Raw genomic sequence first — 24,675 nt, 5'->3', positions numbered from 1 at the left:
GTGATGAGACCCGGAGGTAACAAGCCACATCGGGGCAGCCATTGAGCTGATTCCTCAGAACCAGCCCCGAAACACCCTGGTACACCTGTCCCCTGCATGTAGCACCCCTCCACCTGTCCCCTGCATGTAGCACCCCTCCACCAGTCCCACATCAGTGAATCAGTGATTCCCTTTCCAACACTGAAATGAACACTGATAAGAACAGATACTACACTTGATCTTAGCCAAAAGGCAGAGCCCTTCCCTGTTGTATACTGCGCTCAGGAGCTTGTATACAGAAGGGAGCCAATCCCTGCAGTCAGGCTGATTCCCCTCCTCTGTTATGTACAGCACAAGACATAGAGAGGAGCGACCAGGGGTGGGGACAAGAGCCTGTGTCCTCTATAGTTTGTGCGCAGGGAGAGAGAACTATGCAGGGCTGCGCCCATGTCCCACCCCACCCGCACTTCCAGACTTGTCAGGCCGGCACAAGTCCGAAGCCTATGCGCACAGTGCAGGGAGTGAAAAAAGAGAGACCCCTAGTGGTCTTTCCCCAAAAAAAAAAGGGTTTTTTTTTTTTGTTTTTTTTTTATAAAACATAAATTACAAACAGTAAATGTCACTACAAAGTAGAATTGGTGGCGCAAAAAATAAGCCATCATTTGGGTCTGTAGGTGCAAAATTTAAAGGGTTATGATTTTTAAAAGGTGAGGAGGAAAAATCCAGTGAAGAGATCATGGTGCCCGTGCTTCCACTCAGTGAACCAGTACCCCCAGTGAGTTTTGGCACCTTGGAATTCCACGGTGTGAATTTAACATTAGTGTGAATGGGTCTCCGCAAAACCATTTCACACTGCGGAATTTCAGCGGCAGACAATTCCGCCGCTGAAATTGTTCCGCACAAAGAAAGAACATGTTCTTTGTGCGGATTCTGCGACCACTGCATAGCCGTCAATGGTGACGGTTCTGTGCCCTGCGGCCCTAGCGCTGAAGTATTTTTGGCGATGGCCGCCAGGCGGAACCTCCGCTCGCTGGATTCGGCGAGCGGAGGTTCCGCAGTGTGAACGCACCCTTACAGTAAAATGTCGAATATATTACCTTTTAGCAGCAGAAGGTTAGCAAGTAGTAGGGGACAGATATGAGGGGGAGTACAAGACCACATAACACAGGGCTTGTTTATCTGTTACTATGGAAGCACATAGCAGCTGCTTTAAAGGAGTAGTCCAGTGGTGAACAACTTATTCCCTATCCTAAGGATAGGGGATAAGTTTGAGATCGCGGGGGGTCCGACCGCTGGGGCCCCCTGCGATCTCCTGTACGGAGCCCCGAAAGCCCGCGGGAAGGGGGCGTGTCGACCTCCGCACGAAGCGGTGGCCGACACGCCCCCTCAATACAATTCTATGGCAGAGCCGGCTCTGCCATAGAGATGTATTGAGGGGGCGTGTCAGCCGCCGCTTCGTGCGGAGGTCGACACCCGCTATCTGGCCGGAGAGCCTGGCCCCTGTACAGGAAATCGCAGGGGGCCCCAGCGGTCGGACCCCCCGCGATCTCAAACTTATCCCCTATCCTTAGGATAGGGGATAAGTTTTTCACCACTGGACTACCCCTTTAAGTGCAGTAGAATGGATATTTTAATGAATAATTTTTGCAGACTGTTATTACAAACATGGAAGGTTGGAATAATAAAAAATAATAATAATCAAGAAGTTTATGGAGATGGACATATCCTCTAAGGGAAACTCTGATAAAAGTAAGATTCCTCTGCCAAAATAAAATTGGTGGTTACAAGGGTTGTCGCCATTTAACTGACCGTTCATTTCACACCTGAACTCTATGGGTCTGTGTGATATGAATTCGGCGCTCATTATTTAGGATCAGTAGTGCTTCCTGTTACATTAAGACCGGTCACAGCTCTTCCTTATGTATGGCTGGATTCATATTAGAATAATATAGACAGATTTTTGCATCTGTTTTATGGTCACAGAAGATGGCCCGACCACGTGTCTGATGACTCAAACCTACAGCTCTGTTTAGGTCAGGGGTCTTCAAACTGTGGCCCTCCAGATGTTGCAAAACTACAACTTCCAGCATGCCCGGACAGCCAACAGCTGTCAGGGCATGCTGGGAGTTGTAGTTTTGCAACATCTGGAGGGCCACAGTTTGAAGACCACTGGTTTAGGTCATCAGACCCATGGTCGGGTTGGGATTTGTGGACATAATATGGACGCAAAAATAGGTCCATGTTATGCTGGTGTGAATCCAAATGAAGAGCAACCTGTAAAACTTCAGATGAAATCCTTGCCGACCACCATCACAGGTTGTATGTAGGTCACGGTTGTGCCAGAAAACACACAAACTTCATATGTTTTGGCTTTTCATCTATTTTGTGGGATTAAAAGGCATGGTAGGATGTATAGGTGGTAGACTTGGAAGAATGTAGTATACCAGACCTTCTGGACCACTGGGAGGCTATCCTGGAGTGTCAGCCAAAATGGCGATCACATGACCCAGCATAAGAACTGCTTGCATATTAGTCTTTCTTTAAATTGTGAATTTTCATCATGTCTTTCTTTAGTACAGCATATAATGCAGGTCACCTATGCTATGGTAATGCCCACATGCTCTGTATGTTTAGATATGAGGAGGGAGATTCATCAAAACTTGTGCAGAGGAAACGTCGACCAGTGGCCCATAGCAACCAATCAGATTGCTTGTATTTGTAAAAATTAAAGAAGCAATCTGGTTGCTATGGACAACTGGTAAACTTTACCTCTACACAAGTCTTGATGAATCTCCCCCAAGAAGTATATGTTTTTTTATTTCTCGGTCGCCTTATTGGGGACACACACCATGGTTATTATGCTGCTGTCCACTAGGAGGCGGCTGCTCCTCCCAGCAGGATATACCCGCCCACAGGCACAGAGCTAATCAGTTTTAGCTTAGTGTCAGTAGGAGGCAGACACCGGTCTGGAGCTCTCCAGACCTGGTCTTCTCTATTTATTTTTAGCTAGGTTCATCTAGTTAGGTTTTTTCTTTTATTATTTTTCTAGGTTGGGTGACAGGAGCATGGTGGCACTACCTGATTCCCCCCCCCCCCCCCCCCACATGCGATGAAGGGGCACGGTGCATAGAGTATGGGCCGTCAACACCTTCTCGTAAACGGTCAGCGCCTGGTGGCAGTACCCTGGGTCCGGGTCCCCCACTTGCCCCTGCCCACCTCGCTTATGGCAGCTTGACGCGAAGCAGCACGGCCTTTAGCTGACTGAAGACATCAAGGGGGGGGGGGGGGAGTATATGAGGATGGAGTCCGCGGGTGAGTATGAACACCCCCCCCCCCCCCCCCCCCCTTGTACTCATCCCAGGGGCCCCCCTCTTATAGTGCACAGCTCCATAGCCACCACTGCAAATGGCTGTCCTGGGCCGGTCCCCTCATGCACCACTTGAAGGGGACAGTCTGGTGGTCTGTTAATCTATACCTTGCTGCACTTGTTTTGCTGCCAGGCTCAGTGCCTGGCAGAGTGTTTCTTACCTGCTGACAGGAGACTTGGGTCTCTAGGGCAGCAGGTCTTCGCCCCACTGTGTGGCTGCCGCAATCCTGGCTGGCTAGTTGTATACTCTAGGGGGTTATCTACAATTACTTCCTAACACCCCTCTTACCCCGCTCCTGCCGCACCAGTTAGACCGCATTGCGGCCAGGCTCAGTGAACGGGCCGCGTGCTTTTACCTTGTCGGCTGGACCCTCTTTAGCAGAGGGTCTTCGCTCTTGCGTGGCTGGGCAGTGCAGCAGTGGGGACGAGACCGGCCGCAGCATACATCCGTCCCCGGCCTGGTATCTGAAGCGGCTGCTGGGGAGAGGTGTGGTTTCGAGTACGCCTTCATCTTGCCAGGCGGTCGGCGCTCCATACATGTGGCCGTTTCACCAGCCAGGGGCACCCCGCGGGCGCTCTGAATTTCACCCCCGGCTTCATCTTTTACTTTAGACCGGCTTTTGGCGGTACCGGGGGCCTGTTTTCTATAGCGCGCCTTTTCTTCCGGCGGAGCCGCACTCTCTGAGGGGAAATTAGTGTGGAAAAAAAATACAAGGCGTCTCATGGGCGCTCTGCGCCCTCCAGTGGCTGAATACTGCATTGTCGTCAGCACAGTTTTCTCTCTGTGTGTAAGGCTGCCCTCTAGTGGTCTAAAGTAGTTATTACAACTGCATCGTTTTTTTCTCCTGTCTGTCTTGCAGTTAAGTTTTTTTCCCCTCATGTCCCCTGCCTTCCTAGTATGCCTTTAGGGCATTCTTGTCTATTTTTGGCCTGTTGGCTAAGATCAAGTGTAGTATCTGTTCCTACCAATTACTATCAGATATATGGCTCCTATTCGAGAACCATATATTGATTGGATTTTTCAGAATGGGGGCAATTTTTGAAGCTTGCATCCATGGAATGCTTGGCTTTTGTTCAGAGTATTGCGACACAAGCCCTTGTGCATTGCACCATGATGCTCACATATGCCGCAGACCTAGAGTCAGCACAAGGTGCTTTTAGCCCCTGCTCCTTTGCTTTCTTTGCACCCCATTGGTCACTTTCACTGAGCTATGCAGTTTTGCCAGAGGTTCATTCTTCAGGATGGTAACCAGTGTTGTTTGCACTTTTTGTACAGTGTGAGCTTTTCTATTGTGTAGTAACTAGTATTGCTCGCCACAATGAGCTTACCTTCCCTCAGGGAGTCATTCAGCCTGACAGCGGTCTGCTTGTTCCCTTCACCACCTACTACCCTTACAGAGTCTGCTGCGTCCAGTACTACAGTCCCAGTACCACACTTTCTGTGTGAAGTGACTGAAGGGGTGCCCCTGTGTGGGGAATGGACTCTCTGCAGCCTTTTCGTGGGTGGTTCTCTGTGACGTGGCCACCGTCCACAGAGTACGTGCCATCTGCCGCAGCTGCTATTCCTGTACTCCACTGTGGGTGAGAGTTGACTGATGTACCATGGACCCCTCTACTCCATCCATGGAGGTTGTGATGTCTGCGGCTCTGGTTCCCTGCTATGTCAGAGTTGCCAGTTGTTCTTGGACCTCGGCTGCAGCCCTGGTACATCACGGCATGTGGGTGTTGCTGGGAGGGTGTCCCTCCATGCACCCCGTTTTCCCAAACTTCCATGAGGGCGCGCTCTGCCACATCTGTAGCTGAATTTCGGACCCCGCTACTGGTGGGATACAACCAAACATTGTGTCTCTGCAAATCAATCAAATCAATGGGACATCACCCATGTAAGTGGAAGTGGTATGGGCTTCTAGTGCGAGGGAACCAGTGGGCGACCCTGCGTATTCCTAGGGCGCTCTATGGTGGTGGCATCCACCCTTTTCCCCCCTACAAATGGGGGGTTATCTCTGGCCTTCCAGTGCCTGTGATTTGCGTGTTTCCTACTGTAGTTTATCCAGCACATTGGTGTGTGTAATTTGCACCATGTTTGCCGCCAGGCCGGGTGGGTGCCCTCCCGTGCCCTGGTCATGTCTACTGTTACCACGCCTTGTGGCTTCAGCTGGGTTGACACTTCTCTGGGTCCCCTCTGTCTTCCTCTCGGTGACTAGTCATTCTGGGATTTTACTCTCTCTCGGTCATCCAGTCCGTTCCGACCAATGGAATCTCCTGCTTGATCAGCCTAGTCTATCACTTGATTTCTTGTGTCTGCGAGTGCCGTGCAGCATGGTGGCTTCAGGGGTAGTGGTGCCTTTTTATCCTGGCCGCTATTTTCTCCTAGGGTAATCCCTGGCGGCCCCCGGTTTGTTCAGGTCCCTCTCCCTCGGTATTCTGCCTTGCAGGCCCTTCTTGCCTTGGGCTCTTTTCCATGTGGCCTCTCCATGCCTCGTTCTCCAGGGTGGTTTTTACTGTTGCTTCCACCCTTCCAGGGGTTCTTGTCTTTGTCCTTGGCAGGGTTCCGGTCCCGCTCTTCTCCGTAGTTTCCCTGCGAGAGGCGGTCTTGATACGCCTCTCCATGTCCTGCCCCGGCCTAGGTGCTCGTCAGCTGGAGTGTTCCCTCCAAGTAGCGGTTCTTCACCTCCTGGTTTAGGACTACAGGGCCCCTCCAGTTCTACCTGGATCTGGGATTCTCTGTTTCTCTGAACGTGGGCTCTGGTGTTCCTGATGGCTCTGCTCTCCCCTCCAGCCTGTTTGCATTTCTTCGTCTCCCTCCAGTGTAGTAGGGGCTCGGAGTATAGGGTAGAGGGCCTGCTGGTCATCCTGGTTGCCCAGTCTGGCTGATTTGCACAACGGCGTAGTCCCTTGTCGCATGCTCTTCTGCTCTCTTGGCTATGCGGCATACTCTTGGGTTCTCTCTTCCACCCAATTTTTCGTCGGGTGGTCTTGGGACCTCTCTGTTCAGGTGGTCGGCGGGTACAACTTGCCCTAGCCGCCTTTCTGGCCGGATTCTTCGTGCGCTCGGGACTGTACGAAAGTTTTGCTTTATTTCTCTCTGTCCCATTCTAGCGGCTCTGGTATCCGCCTTCTGAGTCTTGACTTTTTTTTTTTTTTACTTGTCGTTCTCTCTCCTCAGCCTCTGTCCTATGGTTGCATTTGGACTCCTGTCAGGGCTCACCCTTCAAGCCTCTCCGGCGCGTTTTCTTCTGGGAGTGGCGTTTCCTTGCCATGTTTGTCTTGCTTGGACAAATCTCTGCATTAGGGGTACTCTTATCTCTCACTTCCGCGTCTTGGCCAGGCCTTGGTGGTCCTGCGTCTTCTGTCTTTTCATCAGAGGTGTTTTCTGCTCTCCTGCCATGATTGGTTCGGCCCAGCAGGCCTACAGGGCGACCATTTGTGCTCTTTTTGGTTGGCTGTCGGACCCCAGTCTCTGCTTAGTTCCTTCCTTTTGGGTCCTGGCTCGCCCCTCATGTTTTGCGGGGGCTTCCGGGTGGTTGGTTGCCAGATTCTGGTTTCCTCTGAGCTTCGTCCACTTTCTTGGGCGAATGGTTATGGCTCCGTCTCTGGCGGTTGTTTTTTTTTCCCACCCCAGGAACTGCTTTGGGACATCCCATGGTCTGTGTCCCCCAATAAGGCGACTGAGAAAAGGAGATTTTATTTGTACTCCCCGTAAATTCTTTCTTGTAGCCTTCATTGGGGGACACAGCACCCACCCATTTACGGTTACCTGGTCAGGTTGTTTGTTGCCTGTTCTTACTTTCTGATGTCCTTCGGACATTTTCTCCTTTTGTTGTTTGGCTTCTCCTATTGCTTTGTGACACAACTGATTTAGCTCTGTGCCTGTGGGCGGGTGTATCCTGCTGGGAGGAGCCGACTTCTTTTTTTGCTTAGTGTCAGCGCCTCCTAGTGGACAGCAGCATAATACCCATGGTATTTGTCCCCCAATGAAGGCTACGAGAGAGAGAGAGATTATACGGTGAGTACAAAAAAAATCTCCCTTACACACAAAATCCGGAAATAAAGCAATTTTTGCAGCGTGATCTTAGTTGATGTTGGACACTTACAATACAAGATATGTCAGTACCAAATGTCTAGGTGTCCGGGCCCAACAATAACCTGTCTGCCAACTAAATTCTGCCTGGAATTATTAATCATTACTTACAAGTCTTTATAGAAAGCTGAATAAATGTTTTATTCTTTAAAGCTGTGATGAAAAGTATCAAGTCTACAGTGAAGTCAAGCGAGTCCAGCGCCCCGGACAAAATGGCTGCTTCAGGGCTCACGGAGAAACAGCTGCAGCTTTCTGTGGAGGTAAATGTTTAATCCTGTCATTGATTCTTGTGGGAGGCTAAAACGGGTCCTTCAAATGTGGAGTTTTTTTTTAAACTTTGGAAATCAAAGTATCATACAAATTTTCATTGTGCAACTAACTTGCTTCCCCATTGGCCGAGGGATGAAATCTATGATATCTGTGGTAAACACATTGCACAATTCTTACATAAAACATGATTATTTTGCTGTTGAATCGCCGCAGATTTGAGGGATTGTTTCATGGTGTCTGAACTTATTGTATGATGTGGACTTATTAGTCCACCGGAACAGGAGACGATCTTAAAGTGGCTCGGGCCTCTATAGAGGGGGATATGCCTTAGGCCAGTGTTTCCCAACCAGGGTGCCTCTAGCTGTTGCAAAACTACAACTCCCAGCATGCCCGAACAGCCGTTGGCTGTCCGGGCATGCTGGGAGTTGTAGATTTGCAACAGCTGGAGGCACCCTGGTTGGGAAACCCTGCCTTAGGCTGTATTTTGATTGCTGTTAATCTTAACATCAGCAGCAAATGTCATGGCAGGGCACCACTATATGACTGAACTTTAAAGCTGAACATGGGGGGTGGGGGCGGTAACAGCGGGAGGCACCTAGGTTGGGAATTACTGCCTTAAATGCTTTGGTCAGTAATGATCGCAGCATTTTTTGGTAGTTATTCAAGTGGTACTCTGGTGCTCCAGCGTTCAGAGGCCGTGATCGTGACGCCACGGCCCGCTTCCTCATGTCATGCCACGCCCCCTCCATTCAAGTCTAAGGGAGGTGCGTGTCAGTTGATATGCCCCTCCCATAGACCTGAATGGTGGTGGCGCGACATGACGTTTTGACCACTGCTGCAGGAAACCAGCGTTTGTATAGAACGCCGGGTGCTTCAGGGGACCCCCTGCGATCAGACATCTTATCCCCTATCCGTTGGATAAGGGGCTAAGATGTCTAGCAGCAGAGTACCCTCCAAAAAGTTGCACATGCTGTAAGCATTCTGTTCAGCAATCCCCCAAATGTAATTGCAGGGTGACAAGCTGTTGCATGGCAGCCTGAAGGCTTCCATTGCTGCCGCATAAGATCTACTATTACAGTCTGTCACAGACAGGCTTTAGCAGTAGTTCACCTATTTGACAGAACACTGCAATAAACATCCCCTTTCCAATTTTTCAAATAGTCTAAACTTTAAAAATATATAAACCTAATTATCGCTGCATGCGGAGATGTCTAAGCTATTTCAGAATGACTGTTTTGGTAACATCTAATATCTGGGGAAAAAACTGCGATAAAGTCCCATCAATAGCAAAATGGTACTAATAAAAACATACAGATCTTGGTGCAAAAATTAGCCCTCACATCTTCATAGTAAAAAAAATAAAAAATGTCTAATTATGTAATTTTGGGTATTGATGTAATCGTATTGACTCGAATGAAGATAAAATGTCAGTTTGGTTTCACCGGAATAATAATAATATAGCTCTTAGGAGGAAAAATAAAAAAGCAAAAATAAAAATTGGCTGCGCCCTTAAAGAGTTAAAGGGGTGGGTACTCCACTCTCTAGCGTTCGGAACACTGGTGCATTTGGAGCTAAATGTTCCGAACGCTGGAGAGTGGAGTACCCCTTTAAGGGCGCAGCCAATTTTTATTTTTGCTTTTTTATTTTTCCTCCTAAGAGCTATATTATTCCGTTGAACCCAAACTGACATGTTGCCTTATTTCGAATCAATACGATTACAGCAATACCCAAGTTACATAATTTGAGATTTTTTTATTTTTTTTTTTTAACCCACTAGCCTGTATTTCCTTCCAGGTGTTAACGTCTCACTCGTGTTCTGAAGAAGGATTAGAGGACGCAGCCAATGTGTTGCTTCAGCTATCCAGAGGTGATCCTGGGACACGGGACACTGTATTAAAATTGCTGCTCAGCGGGGCCCACCATCTAGGATATACTCTGTGTAGACAGATCGGTAAGGAAGACCCTATGTCTGTAGGACAAGTTGGTCCTCTGTTGTTTGTAAAGTCATTAATGTCGCCCCCGAATGCCCTTCTAGGTACACTGTTAGCAGAGTTGCGCGAGTATAACCTGGATCAGCAGAAGCGGGTTCAGTGTGAGGCGCTCTCTCCAGATGGCATGCCTGAGGAGCAGCCTCATAACTCCAAGGCGAAGGGTAAAATGCAGAGCAGGTAAGTGTCATGTCTGTGATCTTTTTTATTTTACCAAATGACTATTTCCCCATTCTGAGCACAATGCAATCTAAATTGTCAGGTCTCTCCCCACTCCATCCCTACGATCCAGGTTTGATATCGCCGAGAACGTGGTGATCGTGGCGTCACAGAAGAGACCTCTAGGGGGCAGAGAACTCCAGTTACCTTCAATGTCTATGCTGACATCCAAGACCTCCACACAGAAATTCTTCCTGCGAGTACTACAGGTTATCATTCAGCTCAGAGATGACACCAGAAGAGCCAACAAAAAGGCCAAGCAAACCAGCAGACTAGGTGGGGACTTAGTTTTTCCTTTGCTAACTTTATTTAGTTTTAAAGGAGTTAGAGCTGCGGGAAGGTAAAAGCAAAAGTAAGCATAAATGATACACTTAACTTCTGCTGAAAAAGTGCATATGTATGTGTGTAGTGTGTGATGGAAAAAAAAAATTATGTGTATATATGTATGTATGTATGTGTATGTATATGTGTATATGTGTATATATGTGTGTATGTGTGTGTGTGTATATATATATAAATATATATATACACATATATGTGTGTGTATATATATATATATATATATATATATATATATATATATATATATTATTATATTTAGAGAGAAAGGCACCCTCTGCTTTCCACACTGCTCAACTATCACTCACCTCCGCAAGGGGCTGGCCGTAATACACTCCTCTATAACTAGGCTAGCCTCTCGCCTCCGCCTCACATTCATGTTGGTACGTCAGCAATACCCTTGCAGCCATGTGATGGGTGACATACCAACATAAACTGGAGACACTCCTAAGTCACATGGTATTGATACGATCGAGCACAAGAAGAACTACAGAACTTCCTGTACCATGTGACTAAGTAGTAAAATGGCAGATCTGGGCATCTTATAATTACAGCACCTTTAAATTTAACTCTGTTGTTTAAGTAATATAATTAAAGTGAATGTCCACCTTTTTTTTGTCTGATACACAGGCCATGCCATGAACTGCCACTAGAGCAGTGTTTCCCAACCATGGTGCCTCCAGTTGTCTGAAAAATTACAACTCTCAGCATGCCCGGACAGCCTATGGCTGACCGGGCATGCTGAGAGTTGTAATTTTGCAACAGCTGGAGACACTTTGGTTGGGAAACACTGCACTAGAGGCATTATGAGAGCATGTTTTATTCATTGAACTAAGCTGTAGGCATCCAGAAAGGTATTGTCTTAATCTCTAGATATACAGGGAATTTTCAGATCTATTTATATATATATATATATATATATATATATATATATATATATACACATATACATGCACGCGCACACACACACACACACACATATATATATATATATATATATATATATATATATATATATATATATATATATATATATATATATATATATATATATATAATATATCCCTGTGGTGTGTAAATAAGCTTATCGTAATATATTTTAGGTAAGAAAAAAAAAATGGGGCACGTCGTGCCTAATTGTCATTTTAAGAGTGCTTCTTTCTTGTGATTAAGGCAGTGCCTCCAGCTGTTGCCAAACTACAACTCCCAGCATGCCCGGACAGCCGTTGGCTGTCCGGGCATGCTGGGAATTGTAGTTTTGCAACAGCTGGAGGCACCCTGGTTGGGAGACACTGGTTTAAGGCATGAAAAAGAAATGGGGCTGTGTGTAAAGGATGCACCGATAGTGTTTAAGGCCCACAATATTTAGGGTTATTTGCCTTTTACAATACCAGGAATGGAGTAGTTTTATAGCTGCCGCTTGAGCTGTTGAACTAAATCTGCACTGGCTGGGTAGAGCATGCTGGGAAATGTATAAAATCTAAATTGGGCAAATGGTCATAAGTCATGTTGTGAAGTGATCCAGTATAGGCAAGCATTAATTCTGCATCCAGTGCATGTCAATGTTTTCTTACGGCTATCTTCTTCTTGCAGGGGCTGCCAGTCTGGCCTCGGCTAGCAGCATCCAGGCAGCTGTGCAGCAGCTGGAGGCTGAGGCTGATGCCATTATACAAATGGTACGTGAGGGTCAAAGGGCGCGGAGACAGCTGCAAACTGCAACGGTTAGCATGATGACTGGCGCTGGCAGAACATTCATCCTTAGTTTGTTCCTCCCATTCCTTTTTATTTATTTATTTTTATTTATAAAACCTTTTTATATTCACATGTATTCCCCCCCCTTCTACCTTCCTTATGTGTCAATGTCCGGTCTAATTTTCTTATGAGCCTTGTGGTTATGTCTATCCTCTTTACACCTTGTGCATGTTTCCCTTTGGTTCTTTAGTGGTGGCACCTTGCTTTTGCAAATAAAAGTGTGCGTTGTGTGTCTATGGATTGCATGGCATCATCATATTCTGCGCTGCTTTATGTATCCTTTATCTTCTGTCATTACTAAGTCTTGTTACTTGTCAATGTGTAAACCCCGCTTGCACTAGCTATACATCTAACTTGGGTTATTATCTTGCGCAGGCGGAAAGTTCAGCTCGTAGGGAGGAATCTCCTATGGATGTTGACCAGCCGTCACCAGCCACACAAGATACCCAGTCTGTTGGTCAGTGCCCAGTAATTCGCCTGCATTCGCATGTAATTGTTTGTTTTATTGGATAACCCATGGATCATTTTATTTTTCTAGGCTCTGAAGGATCTCAAGCTGCTGAAAAGAAAGAGGAAGAGAGACTCCCAGAGTTGCCCCTTCTGAGTGAGCAGCTGAGTCTGGATGAATTGTGGGACATGTTAGGAGAATGTTTAAAGGAGCTGGAGGAGTCTCATGATCAACATGCAGTGCTAGGTACTAAAACAATTGCCGGCATTTCTTGCCCTGATGTTTCCAAAATGCTGTAGATATTAACTTTCCCCATTTTATGTTCTCTTCTTTTGTCCTGCAGTTCTTCAGCCGGCCGTAGAAGCATTTTTCTTGGTTCATGCAACAGAAAGAGAAAGCAAGCCTCCTGTGCGGGACACACGGGAAAGCCAACTGTCTCACATAAAAGATGAGCCTCCCCCATTATCGCCAGCACCCCTCACTCCTGCTACGCCTTCTTCCCTAGATCCCTTCTTTTCAAGGGAGCCTTCAGCTATGCACATCTCATCCAGCCTGCCTCCTGATACTCAAAAGTTCTTACGATTTGCAGGTGAGGATGTAGTAAGGCTTGGGGTTTGTTTAGTCAAGTTATTCTGAGAGGTATTCCAGTCTCTAAAAACTTATCCCCTATGCTGTGGATTGCAGCGGGGTCCCAGAGGTCGGACCCCTTGTGATCTCCAGAACATAGACCCAACTCTCCTCTCTGAATGGACTGGTGGGTCGGCATGCGCTTCAGTCATTGTCTATGGGCACGCTGGAGATACAGGAGTACAGTGTGTCTCTGGCGCTCCAATAGAAAATGATTAAAGTGCATGCCAGTCTGCCACTACATTCATCGCCATCCCTTTTCTCTCAATTTCGAGGTTTTCCACATCAGGCACTTATCCCTTACCCTGTGGGTACGAATACCCCATTAAGGGAAAGTGGATGCACAAACTTATTCAATCTCTACAATAGCCGTCTTTTGTGATATGATGTGAGCATTTGAGAAATTTTTGTAAATAATAAATACATTATCAGATTTCAATCTCTGTATATATAGCAATATAAGATAAAGATCTTTATACAATAATTTATGCTATTTTTTTCCCTCCAGAGACGCATCGCACTGTGTTAAATCAGATCCTCAGGCAGTCTACTACGCACTTGGCCGATGGACCTTTTGCTGTTCTTGTGGACTACATTAGGGTCCTGGACTTTGATGTAAAACGCAAGTACGTGTGACCAAAAAAAACTGCTCCCCCCCCCCCCCCTGCTTCTAGTCTTTTTGAACCCGTTATATGATATACATTATTTTTATATAATACTTAGAACATGTAGTTTATATGCTATGGATAACATTAGTGGTTGGATGTGCTACATTCTATGGAGCCAACTATATGCATCTGCAGAAAGATCCTGCTGGATTCAAGCTTTATACTTAAACATTTTTTGGCAAATTGCAGGTATTTCCGTCAGGAGCTTGAGCGACTGGATGAAGGATTGCGGAAAGAGGATATGGCTGTGCATGTGAGACGAGACCATGTGTTTGAAGACTCTTACCGGGAACTGCACAGGAAATCCCCAGAGGAAATGAAAAACAGATTGTAAGTAACAAATAAAATGTACATTTGTCGCAGGCTATTCTAACTTTTTTGCTAAATCAGGGTGTCAGGTGTAGAGAAATGCTAAATCACTTTCTCCTTATAGGTATATAGTGTTTGAGGGAGAAGAAGGCCAAGATGCCGGTGGGCTTCTCAGAGAATGGTACATGATCATCTCCAGGGAAATGTTCAATCCAATGTACGCTCTGTTCCGCACTTCACCTGGGGACCGAGTCACCTACACCATCAACCCCTCCTCTCACTGCAACCCCAACCACCTCAGCTACTTCAAGTTTGTCGGGCGGATAGTCGCTAAAGCAGTGTATGACAACAGGCTGCTGGAATGTTACTTCACGCGCTCATTCTACAAGCACATCTTAGGCAAATCGGTCAGGTAAGAGCTAAGAATTGCTGAACTGCTACAGCAGTGTTTCCCAACCAGGGTGCCTCCAGCTGTTGCAAAACTACAACTCCCAGCATGCTTGGACAGCCGAAAGGGACAAGTCCACGATCCCTCTCCTTGACCCTTTCCCTTCTGTACTGGTTATTGATAGGGTTGGCCTTCCCGTAGTTACAATTTAAATATCTGGGTGTGCATGTTACTGCCCTTCCCTCAGACTACATTACTCTTAATCTTATCCTGTTGCTAGCCTGTAGTTCTCATCAAGTAGCCACTTGGCATAAGCTTCCCCTCTCCTGTGGTTATGTTCCTACTTCTTGATAATGTATATTCAGCCATTCATTAGCTGAGTGTTTTCCTTGCAGATACACTGACATGGAAAGCGAAGATTATCACTTCTACCAGGGGTTAGTGTACTTGCTCGAGAATGATGTCTCCACACTGGGCTATGACTTAACGTTCAGCACAGAGGTAAGTACAATGGTGAACAATAGATATTGACCAGTTACAATAGCACCAACATTTAGATGAGTAGTCTCTGGTTTCATAAAATATTGGTGACCACCAGGGAGGTGAGATCATCCATGGATTTACTCATCTTCGATGTGATTTTTGAGACTTAAATATTGATGGTATGTCTGTATGGAAAAAGGGGCTGTCAGTATAAGCTGCTTCTACTTTGTGTACCCTGGCATAGCGCCTTAGTAGATACTTTGGGTATTGCAGCCTAATCCTATTCTCTCCAATGGGGCTGATCTTCAGTAACCAGGCACATCCACTGCAATAAGTACATGCTATGCTTGGGTAAGCAATGAAACAGGAAGGAGAGTATTCTCTTAAGGCAGTGGTCTCAAACTGTGGCCCTCCAGATGTTACAAAAGTTAAACTCACAGCATGCCCGAACTTTTGCAACATCTGGAGGACCACAGTTTCAGACCACGGTCTTAAAAGATCTTATGACATACAAAAAAATCAATCCTTAGAACGAGTAATAGTTTGAGAGAAGTAATCTCTTACATCAGTAAAATGGTCCAGAATTTCTATCCCGTCACACTATTCTATCCCGACACCTGGTATTACCCTCTACCCTTCAGCTACTGACTTGTGACACGGTTTGAGAATGTTTTGTAAATGTTGTTTTTCCAGTGCATGTTCAGGACAATTTTTTTTCTTTTTTCCCCTTTCTGAATTAGGTTCAGGAATTTGGTGTCTGTGAAGTCCGTGACCTAAAACCCAACGGTGCAAACATCCTGGTTACCGAAGACAACAAGAAAGAATATGTTCACCTTGTGTGCCAGATGAAGATGACAGGTATGATGTGGTTGCTATAGTCTTGTTTTATGGATTTGATTAAAAAAAAAAAATGCAATTATTATTATTAATATTATTAAGTATGTTCTGCCCCTTTAATGGACGCCTTTTTCTCACATCTAAAGGTGCAATCCGGAAGCAGTTGGCCGCTTTCCTGGAGGGATTTTATGAAATTATCCCCAAACGTCTCATCTCCATTTTCACAGAGCAGGAACTGGAGTTACTAATTTCTGGCTTACCCACCATAGATATTGATGACTTGAAGTCTAACACAGAGTATCACAAGTATCAGTCTAATTCCATACAGGTAAGGACACCATGGCTGCAGACTAGTCTCTCTAATGGCTCCCACGGGATCCTGTTTCACTACCTTTCGTAACAAATCCTCAGATGTTGCAGCAGAATACAGAGCGGTACTTAGCAGTACAATGTGTGAACCTGTGTGTTGATGAATAAGAATACATATAGAAGACACAACATACAGAGTTCTTCTACATAATACTCTCTATTTCTCGGACGCTCTTCATTGGGGCAACACCTATACTGATGGGTATATGCTCTTGCCACTTGGAGGCGCTGACATTAGGAAAAATAGTTTGCTCCTCCCTGGCAGGATATACCCGCCCACTGGAAGTGAGGTCATCAGTTTTTAGCTAGTAGACAAGGTATATGAATTAAGTGTCAGAGCAATTTAATAGTGATATTGGTGATGGTGGTTGAAAAAGTATATTTTATATAATGTATATATTGCGAAAAAATCATATGTGACACGATGTAACAATGTGAACCTCTGACTGCTCGATTTTTTTCTTCTTAAACAGTATGTTACTATGTTCCCGAAAAATGCAAAAAAGTAGTAATTCCACTTACGGTTTTGATGCTCTGAATGACGGTACTGCGGGATGTACGTTGCAAGGAAGTCCTTGTGCTGTTATCTAGTAGCGGGTGCCAGGAGACAGCCCGGCCGGTGGCGTCTACAACCGGCAGTTCCGCAATGAAAAATGACCCGGCTAACCTTAGGCTGGCAGTGACGCCACTACAGTTTCCAGTATGGATCAATTCTATCTGATGCGCTTCGGAAATTGGCAATTTCCTTCCTCAAAGATCCTAAGAGTATGGACCGTTAACCCCTTATTGCCAGCGCCTGGAGGTTGTTCCCTGGGTCCGGGTCTCCCATTGCCCCTGCTCGCCTTGCTCTGGCAGCCTGGCATGATGCAGAGTGGCCTAATGCTGGCTGAAGCCATTAAGGAGTGAGTATGTGGGGGGGGGGAAATTACTTGAGGCTGCGGTCTGATCTGGGATTTAGCTCCGCCCACTCAATATGCTGGCGGGGCTCCTGTCCTCCTCCTGCTCCGGCCTGTAGTCGTCTTGCGTGCGCACCAGGGTTCACTGATGCACCTATCAGCTAGGTGCACGTGCTTTGGGGGGGTGTCATCTACGGTGCTCCTCCCCCTTCTCCTCCTATGGGGTCCTTCCTGGTGTGGAGGTCACTCCCTGGGTCTGTGCAGCTCGCTCCTCCTCTTCCTTCCTCTGCTCTGCGGACCATCTGTCTTCAGCTGCCTCCCTCTTCCGCTCTGGGCCCAGGACGGCTCAGCCTGCTTCTCAGTTCCAGCTGCTGGGTGAGAGTACTCAATTTTATTAGCTTTTTTCCTGTTTACTAGCTTCAATGTCTGACCCTAGACCCGAACCTCCTCCCAGACAAGCGGCCGCAGCCATAGTCACCTACTACTCTTGTGTGGACTGCAAGACCAAAATGCCCTCCATCCCACCTGTAATTCTTAGGATGCCCCCCTGGAACGCGCGTTATCAGTCCCCCCCCCCCGCCAGAGTGGGTTTCTTCCCTTTCCCAGTCTATTTCCGATCTGGCTAGGGTCTCCAGGTCAGTAGTTTCGCCTTGGAGCAGTCTTCCCTGTGCTCTTCCCCCAGGGAGTCCTACTCAGTTTCTCCTGACTCCCACTTCCCCAGCACTCTCACAAGCGCCCAAAAGTGCTTTCTTCAGGCTCTTCTCTTGAGCCATGCAATCTGGATAGCCATTCTTCCCTTAGATCTCGATCCTCTTCCAGCTCACCGGCAGCGCTCCCACTCTAGGGGCCGCTCCCCTGGTGTTCATACCAGGTCTCCGACTCGCCGTTCCAGGTCAAATACGCCTCAGTCTAAGGCGACCTTCGCACACTTCCACTCTCCAGGGGAATTAGCGGATGACGCGTCTGATGCCACCTCAGATCAAGAGGAGCACTCTGCCGTGTCGGATATGGTGGACAGTTTGGTGTCAGCCATCAGGGACACCTTTAACCTAGAGGACCCAAGAACTTTGGATACAGATCCGGAAGTTTCTTTTCGCCTCTCTCGTCGTTCCCCCATGCTTTCAGCTCTCATGCTGAATTTGACGCCGTGCTAGACGCGGCTTGGAAGCGTCCTGGTAGACTATTTCAGGGGACCAAGAAGATACAAACTCAGTTTCCCTTCCCTCAGGATCAGATTTCCAAGTGTTCGACGCCTTCAGTTGATCCTCCAGTTTCGAGCCTATCCAAGTCTACTAATCTGCCTCTGCGGATGCAGCGTTTTTTTAAGGATCCGGCAGACAAGAAGATCGAGAACTTGGCAGTTTGCTCTTGAAGCGGCAGGTTTTTCCTTGTTACCTGCCTTCGCTTCCGCCTGGGTATCCAAGGCCGCCTCGGTTTGGACTTCTCAGCTGCGCCAAGGCATCCTGTCTGGCGTTCCTCTGGAGGTCTTGGCGGATCTTGCGTGTCAACTCTCTCAGGCCGGGTACTAATGTAGACGATGTATGGCTTTTGCCTCAGGTAACTTGGTTGCGATTCGTCGCTCCATGTGGCTGAAGGCGTGGTATGCAGATGTTGCTTTGAAGAAATCCCTAACAGAGTTGCCCTTCTCAGGTTCTCTGCTTTTTGGGAAACGGCTGGATGAGATCATATCAGAAGCTACTGTGGAGGTAAAAGCTCTCTGCTGCCGCACAACAAACCCCGCCGTTACGATCCCCGTCCGAAGGTGGCTTCCTTTAGGTCCTTTGCATCGGGTCCTCCTCCCTTGCACGCAAAGCCCCTTTTTTTCAAAGCATGTCCTTCCTGGAGACAAGACGGTGCTGGCGGTTTCTCATCCAAGTCCGGTAACCGTAAGCCTTCCTCTTCCTGAAGGAATGCCCCCACCCGTATCTTCTTCTTGGATGGGAGGACGTCTCTCTTTTCCGGAACATGTGGCTGGCGCAGGTTCAGAACTCCTGGGTTTGGGACATCATTCGATGGTTACCGGATAGAGTTCACTTCTTTTCCCCGGGACCGGTTCTTTTGATCCCGTCCTCCTCGTTCCCCTTCAACCGCCACTTGTGGCTATGCATGGAGTCCCTCTGCTCGGTGGTTGTGTCCATGGATCAAGGGGAGTTTCTTTCCTCAGTAGATATCCGGGACGTCTATCTGCACGTTCTCATTTTTCCTACCAATCAGCATTTCCCCCGCTTTGCTGTTCCGCCGGGTTTCTTCCAGTTCGTGGCTCTTCCCTTTGGCCTGGTGACTGCTTCCAGGGTTTTCACCCAAGTCATGGCGGCGGTGATTGCCATTCTTCGGGCTTGGGGGATCTTGATCCTCCCTTACCTGGACGATCTTTTGATCAAAGCTCTGTCCTGGTCCCAAAACTTGGAGAGCCTTCATTTCACTGTGCAGACTCTGCCTTCGGTTGGGTGATCAACTGGGAAAAGTCCCACCTTTCTCCCACTCATTCCCTTGTATTCTGGGTCTCCTTTTCGACACAGCTGCTGCCCGTGTTCGTCTTCCGCAGGACAAGCTGCGCTCCCTGTCGGAGGGTGTCTGTCAATTATGGCACCCCTCTTCTGTTCTGATTCGCTTCTGCATAGAGGTGCTGGGCCGGATGATGGCCATGGAGGCGGTTCCTTTCGCCCAGTTCCGCTGTCGCCCGGGACAAGTTGCGTTCCACTCTGGATTGCAAGATTCTTCTGCCACCCTCCGTCTGTCTGTCTATTCTGTGGTGGCTCCACTCTTCCCTCCTTCTCCAGGGGAGGTTGTTTCTTCCCCTCCACTGCCAGGTCATCACGACTGATGTGAGTCTCCTGGGTTGGGGAGGTGTGTTTTGGGATCTGACTCTCCAGGGTCTCTGGTCTCTTCAGGCGGCTCGCCTCCCCATCAATCTTCTGGAGATCCGTGCCATTTTTCTTTGCCTCCTCCATTGGGAGTTCTTCCTTCAGGGTCGTTCCATTCGAGTCCAATCGGACAATGCCACGGCGGTGTCTTATATCAATCGCCAGGGTGGCACGTGCAGCTGCTCAGTGATGGAGGAGGTCTCAAAGATTCTGCTCTGGGCCGAGACTCGAGTGCCTGCTGTCTCCACGATTCACATTCCGGTTGTGGAGAATTGGGAAGCGGACTTTCTCAGCCACTCCTCCGTGGATCCGGGGGGTGGTCTCTCCATCCATAGCTGTTTGCGCAGATCTGCACTCTTTGGGGGACTTCGGACGTGGATCTCTTCGCATCTCCCCACAACAGGCAGGTTCCCTGCTTTGTAGCAAAGTCACACGACCCTCTGGCGGTGCAATCTGGTCTGGATCAGCGTTTGGAACTCAGCTCCCTTAACGGTCAAGTTTTGGCTCTTTCTATTCTTTCAACGGCCGTTGGCTTCCAACCCTCACATCCGTACCTTCCTGCAGGGCGTGGCACATGTGGCTCTGCCATACCAGTCTCCCACCCCTCCTTGGGAACTTGGGCGCTATGCAATAGGGCTTTGGCCTTGCAAGGTGGCCACCTGGTAGTCTTTGCACACCTTCACCAGATTCTACCAGGTGCACACTTTTGCGTCCGCTGATGCCGGTTTGGGCCGCAAGGTGTTGCAGGCGGCAGTGGCTCAGTCTTCTGCCGGATTATGTTTTGGGTATTTTTCCCACCCTGGGGACTGCTCTGGTACATCCCACTGTCTCTGTGTCCCCCAATGGAGCAGACCAAGAAAAGTAGAATTTTTTTATGCTTACCGTAAAATCTCTTTATTGGGGAATTCATTGGGGGGGGGGGCAGCACCCACCCTCTTGTTTTGTTCTTATGCTTTGGTTTTCTATCCAAGGGGTAGTGTTCGGTTATTTTTTGTCTGGTTCCCTCGGACGCCCCCTGTTTTTCTCTCTCGGTCCTCCTTACTGCTTTGGGACTAAACTGATTAGCTCAGTCAGTATGCAGGGTATATCCTGCCAGGAGCGGTCGACTTCTTTTTGTATGCCCAGTGTCTGCCTCCTAGTGGCAGCAAGATATACCCACGGTCTCTGTGTCCCCAAATGGATCCTTCGAGATTTTACGGTAAGTTTTTGTACTCACCGTAAAATCTTTCTCATAGCCTTCATTGGGGGACACCGCACCCGCCCACCCACCCACTTTTTTTGTCCGGATATTCTTTTCCGGTTATTACGGTTTTTTTAAAATCTGGGATTCTGTTCTAGGGTCCTTCGGACATATTTCTTTGTTGGCTTCTCCTACTGCTTTGTGACAAAACTGATTACCTCACTTCCAGTGGGCGGGTATATCCTGCCAGGGAGGAGCCAACTTTTTTTTCCTAGTGGCAAGAGCATATACCCATCAGTATAGGTAAGAAGGCTATGAGAGAGATTTTATGGTGAGTACAAAAAATATCCTTTTAATAATCACACATTCGCCGTGAGGAATCTAAATATATTCCTAACTGAGTACTCCAGGATATAAAAACTTATCCCCTACCCTAAGGACGGACCCTCCCCTTACAATCTCCTATAGGGGGCCCTGGCTCTACGGCCAAATAGCACGACTAGCGGCTGACACGCCCCCCTCGATGCAGCTCTATGGCAGAGTCGTAGATTGCTCTCCCCATAGAGTTGTAATGAGGGGCCTGTCAGCCACTGCTTCTTGCAGTTGTCGAACACACCCCCCTTCCTGCGGACTGCCGGGGCCCCGTACGGGAGATTGCGCTTTTCCCAGCGGTCGGACCCCCCGCTATCTGAAACTTATACTCTATTCTTAGGATAAGGGATACGTTTTTATATCCGAGTACTCCTTTAATACAGACTTTTTCATGCTAAAAATGTAATATCTGCCAGCTGTATTTGCTGCTAAAAGCTGCAGAAAAAGTTAGATTGCAATTTGGGTGCAAGACCAGAACTGTACCTTTCCTGGAACTGATGTTGGTTGCCAAACTTATAACCTCACCTTTTTTATTTTTCAGCTAAGCTAATACTTAAGATACCATATGTTAAGTTATACAAGTACAGCAGGCTTATCTAATTGCCTTGTTTTTTCATAGATTCAGTGGTTCTGGAGAGCGTTGCGCTCCTTTGACCAAGCGGACAGAGCAAAGTTTCTTCAGTTTGTCACTGGAACATCCAAAGTTCCCTTGCAGGGCTTCGCAGCTCTGGAGGGAATGAATGGCATTCAGAAATTTCAAATACATCGAGATGACCGATCTACGGACAGACTGCCCTCTGCCCACACATGGTAAGGATCCAGCAATACACTGGTGGGCTCAAACCTGTTATGGCTGTACCCTGACCTAACATTTTCCCTGCTTAATATACAGTACTATTGTTTTGCTACTGTCATAGATCACTTTATTATTAATAAATGTTTACATCTGTTTCCTCTATTCAGTTTTAACCAGTTGGACCTTCCAGCCTACGAGAGCTACGAGAAGCTACGTCACATGCTGCTTTTGGCAATTCAGGAGTGCTCTGAGGGGTTCGGCCTGGCCTAGGATTACCCCATCGCATATGTTTTCTACTGTTAGACATTAAAGAGAGAGCAAAACCAAGCCATGCATCTATCTCGCTCACCCTGCTGGCACCGAGAAGAGGGACTTGCCTTCTAAAGCTGCCGCGTCTCTCCGGTTCCCTTCCAACGGTGAACCGGCCGTGCTGAGACTTGAAACACTGCTCTGAGGAATGTAGAGAACGGAGAGGAGCAGGGGGAAAATGATATAGTATATAAATATATTTTTTCTTTTTTGCTTTTCTTCAGTTTTGCCTAAGGAAGAGTTGATTTGGTTTTGGCTCTTCTAAGAAAATAAAAACAAACAAAAACCTCTGAATGCAGGGTAGAGAAGCTGGTTAAATGGTTTAAGAGTTCTATAAATATGTGAAAAGTGCAAAGAACCAGTGGAAGAAGAGAAAACTAGAGCACTCATAAGAAATAGCCACTATTCCAACGCTATTTTTTTCAGCTTCTATTAAAAATACTGAGGTGTTTACCTGTAAATAAACCACTGAAAGGAAATACCCGATCAATACAGTTTTTTATTTCATGCCCGCTGGTGGTGGTCAAATGAATCGCAAAGGGGGAAAACCATGAGAGTTGCAAGTGACAGATGCAGCCTACGAGGTTTGGTAATACGCCAGTGGCTATTGGTAGAACACATGCTGTGTATACACCCATCCCATATATTGTCAGCCTAGAAAGAAGAGAGAATTGCCTTACGGGATGCAATGCGGCATTTACCCTTCAGTGGGACAGTACAGTGTACAAATAGATATCATATGGTCCAGCCAAGGTTTATATCCCACCCGTCTCCCTGATATTTATTCATTTTTTTCCCCTTTCCCATCATAAGTTCAGGTTTTGGATTGCTAGGATTTTCTGTTTGGATTTGTTCTTTTTTTTTGTTTTTTGTTTTTTTTTTTCGTTGATTTTTCTCTCAAATGAAAAAAAAAATTATGAAGAAATGACTTTACTACAAGCGTTTATTTTTTTTTTTATTTTATTTTTTTTTTTTGCTGCAAGTTATAAAAACGTTGGGAGAGATGTGGCTGCCATGTCTGTAAAGCACTTGGGGGGGGGGGGGGGAAGGATGGGCATCATTGAAGCAGAGATTTTGTCATTTTGCCCAGCATATTGTCCCACTCCTTTTTAAGCTGCCCCCGCCTTTTCATGCTAGGCGTTCCTAGCTCACCCCTCACATGCTGTGCACAACATAATGCACTTGTGTCTTTGCGACTGCTCAGAAGGAAGGAATGGATGAAAGTGGTTAAATAAAGGTTTAGTTTGAAAAGCCGATAAGTTATGGTTTGTGTTTGTTAGTAGAAGTTACACAACTTTATAGGGGACGACAATCTGTAAGATATGAGGAGTGGGATGAAATCTGAAGTTCTGTTATTACTTTGTGCCAAAATATACACGATGGCTGGCTTTACTTTATATCTTTTTTTTTTTTCTCTTGCCCACAACGCTGGTCGGGCAGCCAAAGATTGGCAGGTCTCACTGTTTTCAAATCAACCGGCTACACAGCGATTTTGGGTGCCACATGGGTCACGCTAAGATTGCCATGCCACACTGCAGGAATCATGGTTCAATACAGCTTTAAGGGGTACTCTGGAGGAAAAAATGTTTTCAGATCAACTGGTGGTAAAAAGTTATACAGATGTGTAAATTACTTCTATAAAAAAAAAATAATAAATAAAATCTTAATCCTTCCAGTACTTATCAGCTGCTGTATGCTACAGAGGAAGTTATGTAGTTCTTTCCAGTCTAACCACAGTGCTCTCTGCTGACACCTCTGTCAGTATCAGGAACTGTCCAGAGCAAGAGAGGTTTGCTATGGGGATTTGCCTCTACCCCCTGGACAGTTCCTGTCATGGACTGAGGTGTCAGTAGAGAGCACTGTGGACAGACTGAAAAGAAATTTAAAAAAAGAAAAGAACTACACAACTTCCTCTGGAGCATACAGCAGCTAAGTACTGGAAGGATTAAGATTATTATATAGAAGTACTTTACAAATCTGTATACAATTCTGGCACCAGTTGATTTGAAAACATTTTTATTATTTCTGGAGTTCCCCCTTAAGCTGTAATGAACCATGATGCCTGCAGTGTGACATGGCAATCTTTGCGTGACCCATGTCGCACCCGAAATCGCTGTGTAGCCTCGGCCTAAAG

The 24,675-nt window shown here is 46.9% G+C and overlaps 1 protein-coding gene, 1 non-coding gene and 1 pseudogene across 4 annotated transcripts in view; 2 read left to right on the top strand and 1 right to left on the bottom strand.

The window, feature by feature from the left end:
- Positions 1-23,437, top strand: part of HUWE1 (HECT, UBA and WWE domain containing E3 ubiquitin protein ligase 1) — a gene marked incomplete at its 5' end in the record, with an annotated part of 39,578 nt that extends 16,141 nt beyond the window's left edge. The window contains 16 exon segments of one of the 3 annotated variants that reach the window (XM_056538555.1): positions 7,581-7,687; positions 9,492-9,648; positions 9,733-9,865; positions 9,978-10,180; positions 11,837-11,964; positions 12,371-12,452; positions 12,534-12,689; positions 12,787-13,032; positions 13,579-13,696; positions 13,928-14,068; positions 14,172-14,459; positions 14,831-14,936; positions 15,659-15,776; positions 15,902-16,083; positions 22,056-22,246; positions 22,400-23,437. In XM_056538555.1, coding sequence (XP_056394530.1) covers positions 7,581-7,687; positions 9,492-9,648; positions 9,733-9,865; positions 9,978-10,180; positions 11,837-11,964; positions 12,371-12,452; positions 12,534-12,689; positions 12,787-13,032; positions 13,579-13,696; positions 13,928-14,068; positions 14,172-14,459; positions 14,831-14,936; positions 15,659-15,776; positions 15,902-16,083; positions 22,056-22,246; positions 22,400-22,502 — 2,459 coding nt within the window. 3 annotated transcript variants of the gene reach the window in all.
- LOC130292175 (U2 spliceosomal RNA) lies at positions 155-238 on the bottom strand (annotated as a pseudogene).
- On the top strand, positions 4,264-4,446 carry LOC130292119 (U2 spliceosomal RNA). Its single transcript, XR_008848082.1, has one exon. It is a non-coding gene; the product is annotated as a U2 spliceosomal RNA (small nuclear RNA).
- Positions 23,438-24,675: the final 1,238 nt, after the last annotated feature.

The sequence above is a fragment of the Hyla sarda genome, chromosome 9, assembly GCF_029499605.1.
Source record: "Hyla sarda isolate aHylSar1 chromosome 9, aHylSar1.hap1, whole genome shotgun sequence".
NCBI lineage: Eukaryota > Metazoa > Chordata > Amphibia > Anura > Hylidae > Hyla > Hyla sarda.
This window is presented reverse-complemented; position numbering and strand designations above follow the sequence as displayed.